Source organism: Fragaria vesca, linkage group LG5 (assembly GCF_000184155.1).
Source record: "Fragaria vesca subsp. vesca linkage group LG5, FraVesHawaii_1.0, whole genome shotgun sequence".
NCBI lineage: Eukaryota > Viridiplantae > Streptophyta > Magnoliopsida > Rosales > Rosaceae > Fragaria > Fragaria vesca.
The window spans coordinates 14,456,821-14,461,721 of NC_020495.1; the positions used below are offsets into that span (position 1 = coordinate 14,456,821).

At 34.2% G+C, this 4,901-nt stretch overlaps 1 protein-coding gene across 1 annotated transcript in view; it reads right to left on the minus strand.

Annotated features, from left to right (window-relative positions):
• Positions 1 to 2,868: 2,868 nt before the first annotated feature.
• LOC101310230 (probable peptide/nitrate transporter At1g22540-like) overlaps positions 2,869 to 4,901 on the minus strand; it is a 2,526-nt gene continuing 493 nt past the window's right edge. Inside the window, exons 3-4 of the mRNA XM_004301377.1 lie at positions 3,899 to 4,395; positions 2,869 to 3,685 (exon numbers count right to left, since the gene is read on the minus strand). Coding sequence (XP_004301425.1) covers positions 2,869 to 3,685; positions 3,899 to 4,395 — 1,314 coding nt within the window. The remainder of the gene's footprint in view (positions 3,686 to 3,898; positions 4,396 to 4,901) is intronic.

Here is a 4,901-nt window from a genome sequence, read left to right on the forward strand (position 1 = left end):
AATCAAAAAATAGAAAAAAAGTTTTGGGTGAACACTATTTCTACTCAAGCTGCTGCTGCGGCTCTTCATTTTAAGTCTTTACAAACTGGTTGTATTAGAGGCTTTACTTTGTAATTTAGTTATTTGTCCTCAAAACAAGAAAAGGAAAAAGTTGCGTAGAGTTTTCATGCATTGTGGTTTTTGACGTTTTAGGTAAGACTGTTGAAATAAACTAGCACATTTTCTTGTTTCTGTTTAGTTTTGTTTTACACTCTTATATGTTGCTTTGCAAACTTATTTTGTTTAGTTTAGTTTATACAATACAAACAATACAAAGCTTTTCTATATGTTGGCACCGTTCGTTGTTGCTGCTTGTAATGTTTGATTTACTACTAACTCGGTTGCAGAAGCTCTTGTTTTATGTGATAGTTTTATAAGAACTGACCATGTAGTAAATGATGCTACCAAGCCACTCTAGAGATTAATCAAGATCATAGCTGATATTAGAGTTCTTGCTTCTTGCTTCGATCGAGCTTTATTCTATCAAAGGAACTAGATATTGGGAGAATAAAGTCCATGTTGAGGCGGGAGGCAAAGTATTTTGGAAATTTGGATTCTATGTTGTATGTGGACATGTCACAGTTTTTGGCAGCTAAAGCGTAATGGGATGAAAATGAACTGCAAAACAAAACAAAGATCCTTTAATTGAGGCCAAAGTGATTCATTCAAAATCCTAAATCAATGATAACTATGTTTTTGGCACTTACTCTGTAGTAACATATGTGAACATTCTTGCTACCATCATATGAATTTGGTGTCTAATACCTACTGACTATTCACCATTTCCACCTCACCAGATAAAAGTTTTACGAATACTCATAGTAGTACTGAGTCTTCTCACCCAATTAGGTGAACTCTCCTAATTTAAGATCTTCTACATTATGTTTCTTCATCTTTTAGCTCATGTTATAATATGGGGTAAAATTGAAACACCCTCAAATCCTACCTTTTAACCATATCAAAACTGTAAGAGGTATAGAACCTTGTCAAAAGACTCAAAACAGAACTGCTCAAGAACATATAAGTTTATATGAGCAACAATAGAAAGCAAGTTTGGAACAATATGAAAGTATAGAATGGAACAAAATATGGACGGATTGAATATGTAGATTCAATCCTTTATCAAATCAAAAGCAACATACACAAGAACACAAAGTTTGTTAACAACAGTGTAAACCTCCCTCGAGGAAATGTCACTATGAGACTTTTAATGTAGTCCACACTAAATCAAATCCACTATAGAGAAAGAATGATTACAGATCTATCAAGTAGTGATATTCAACACAATCACTTTACTAGTATTCCAAACTAACCTAACCTTACAACTGATAACCCTATTCTAACTCTCCTTGAATCTGATACGCATATGAAGGAACTGAACACTCCTTCTTTTCTTTTCAACTTCACTAATCTCAATCACTTATGCAAATGAATAATGAAGATCATATCAAACATATGAGAGATGAGAGAAATAGTGTGAACACCATATCAACTCATAAGCAATGTATCAAAGATTTTTCTATTCTCCAAAACTCTACCTTTTCAGTTTCTCAAAAACCTATTTATGGAGAAGAGACTTCTCCCTCTCAGTTAATACACATCAACACATAATGATTTGTTTAAGAGAATCACAACAATATGTCAACTATCACTTTGTTTTGATATGGAAAATATATCAATCAACTAATCTGCTATAATTTAGGAAAACACAATTTTTCCAATTTAAACCAAAGTCATTTTAGGCAGATAAGATATTTTCCAAAACAAATGCATCAGAGTTTAAAACAAATCAATCATAGACAAAGATATCTTTTATTTGAGAAACTCATTTAATGTAGCATGTAATCACATAGAACATAATTAGAAAATCATGAATGCTATATATAGTGATTTATCTTGATTGAGATCAAAACCGTGAATCTTCAATCCTCTTTCAATCCTTGACAAATTCTTTATCACTTTGATTTTGCTATCTTCAATGCAATATCCTGTCAAAAGAATACACAAGATAAATATAAATCTTGATATCACAATTTGATAGTAAATGAAGGAATTTCTAATCACATTCGAACTTCTTTCCAAACTTATTAGCATAGCAAAATATAGAGAATTTAAATCCAATATTAATACTAATCAAATTAGAATTAATAAGGAAGTTCAATAAGATATTCATGCACATAAAACCTAATCACAATAGGTTTCCTTATTTTTCCACACATACAAGTCCTAATCAAAGTAAGACTTATTTCCAACGTAACAGGCTAGTTATATAAGATAATTCTAATCCAACTAAATCGAAATTAGTGATAGAAATTATCATATCCAACTAGGGAACACATGAATCATGTACATGCATGTCATCCTAGCATTTTGTATAAGAATGCCAACATAAATATATACTAACACAATATCCTTTAGCTCTATAAGTATTTTATCAAGGAATCTTCATGATGCTGGAAGCAGCAGCTTGGGATTGAAGTGGCAGCTGAGGAACAAGAGTTGTACCAAAGCAGTTCAGAATGTTTCTCAATACCAAGTATGTAGTAATGGAAGTTCAAAAATGGATTAGGTTCGCTGTCTAAGAGTTTGGAGGTCGCAAAAACATGATCAACTAGTAGTGGAAGTAAAATTCTGATGCACTTTGTTTTCCTTTCTTAACTGAAAGCATATCAAAAGATTATCCAAAAAAAAAAAATCAAAAGATTCATCAAGGCATATGTACTAATAGAATATCAGAACAGTTATACATTCGATCACTTTTCAGATTTACTACAATAGATGTGATGGCACTGCATCTTATGGTAATATATAACCATTCAAATTTATTCTTTATACTGTACTGCCCCTATTGTAAATATATGATTTTGCAAAATACATGAAGAACACCAATCCTACTGCATGGACTGCTGCAAGTAACCAATAAAAGTAATCAAGATGTGCATGATTAAGGTTATTGGAAAACCAGTTAGTGTAGCCTACCCAACTGGTTGCTGCCTCAATACCAGAGATAAGATAGCTGCTCAGAAAGTTTCCCACACCATTTATACTGAAGAAGAGAGCAAGTCCTACACTTTTTAAGTCATTTGGTGCCTGATCGTAGAAGAACTCTTGCAGACCAACAATAGTGAAAACATCAGCCAGTCCAATTAACAAGTACTGAGGACCTAACCACCAAATGCTCATTGGAACTCTGGCACTTGGTTTATCAACTAGATCAAAATCTTTGGCGGTCTGGAGCCTTTGCATTTCAACTAAAGCTGCAACTACCATGCAAATAATAGATATAAACATCCCAGTTCCAATTCTTTGTAGCATTGTAATGCCAGAGGGTTCTCTGGTGAAAGCTCTCGCTATTGGAACGAATATGCGATCATAAATTGGAATTGATATGATAGTGATGAAGTTGACAATTGTCTGAAGTGAAGCAGCTGGTATATCAAAACCTGGCACCAATGTTCTGTCCATGGTGGCACCTTGCTTAGTGAAAAAAGTCAAGAACTGTGCAATCACAATAGCATATGGCAAAGATGTAACCCATATCGGAAACAACCTAAGAATGGCTTTTGCTTCTTCAACCTCAGCGACGGTACAAAATTTCCCATTTTCCTTCAAATCATCCGATGCAAGCAACGCTTTGTTGAGAAATCTACAAGATAAAAAAAGTAAAAAAAATATGTAAAACGAGCTTTCAATTACAAGATCGTGCTTCTGTCAAGCAATAAACATATATATAATTTATCATAGTTCCTATTGTCAGCAATATGAAGAACATAGATTTGTAGTATCAAGGAAATATATAAAAATGAGAACTCTTGTTTACTTATGAGAATGTAGATAGCTAACACAGTAAAACACATACTTGAGTTGTTGAGAACTTTGGTGAGATAAGGTTCCACGAGATTCCTCTATTGAAGATATTGGTAAAGTAGTTCTCCAATTCCTAATGGCAGCAACAAACACCTTGCCAATTCTCACAAATGGGCTTTCATCGTCTCTTTTGAGGCTATACCGATAATGTCTTGTTCCAAGAATGAAAATAAGCAGAGAAAGGACCATCAATATACAAAGAATTCCAAAAGCAAGATCCCAACTCAGGTTGTCCTGTATGTAGGTTAAGACTGGAAGTGTAAACAAGGGACCTGCATATATACACCAAAACCACCAATTGAAGAATGAGCTTTTCGCTTTCCTCTCCTCCGGATCATGATTATCAAACTGATCTACTCCGAAAGCCTGAACAGAGGGCTTGTGCCCACCTAGCGCAATTGCTAGTAAATATAGAGAGAAAAAGAACAATAACTCTTGAAGCTTAGAATTAGAAGGAAGCACGGCTGACACAATCAGCAAGCCAAGACCCTGTTCATGCAAGTTCAGTTCAAGAATGATGTCATCACACATAGCTTATAAGATACGTACAAACCTATACTGAAATTGAAATTTATGCATAATCATTTGTTGTCCACTCCTACAGTCACTAGGAAAAGTAAAAACTGTAAAACACATATCAAAGTAGAAGTATATTTCTGAACAAACAAACTTTTGTGGTTAAAAATCAGACTTGAATTTAAACCAGGCCAGAAGGTAAACACCTAGAAAAAAGCCAAACACCATGGCTGAGCTCATGAGAAGCACTTTAACAGTTGCACAGGTGAGAAAGTTCAAGTCATTCATTTTTATAACTTGCACTAATTGGCAGAAGCCAAATTTAAGAAAACAAAAAAGGGAGCGCCAAAAAACAAAGAAAATAATTAGAGAGAGAGAGAGAGAGAGAGAGAGAGAGAGAGAGAGAGAGAGAGAGAGAGAGAGAGAGAGAGAGAGAGAGAGAGAGAGAGAGAGAGAGAGAGAGAGAGAGAGAGAGAGAG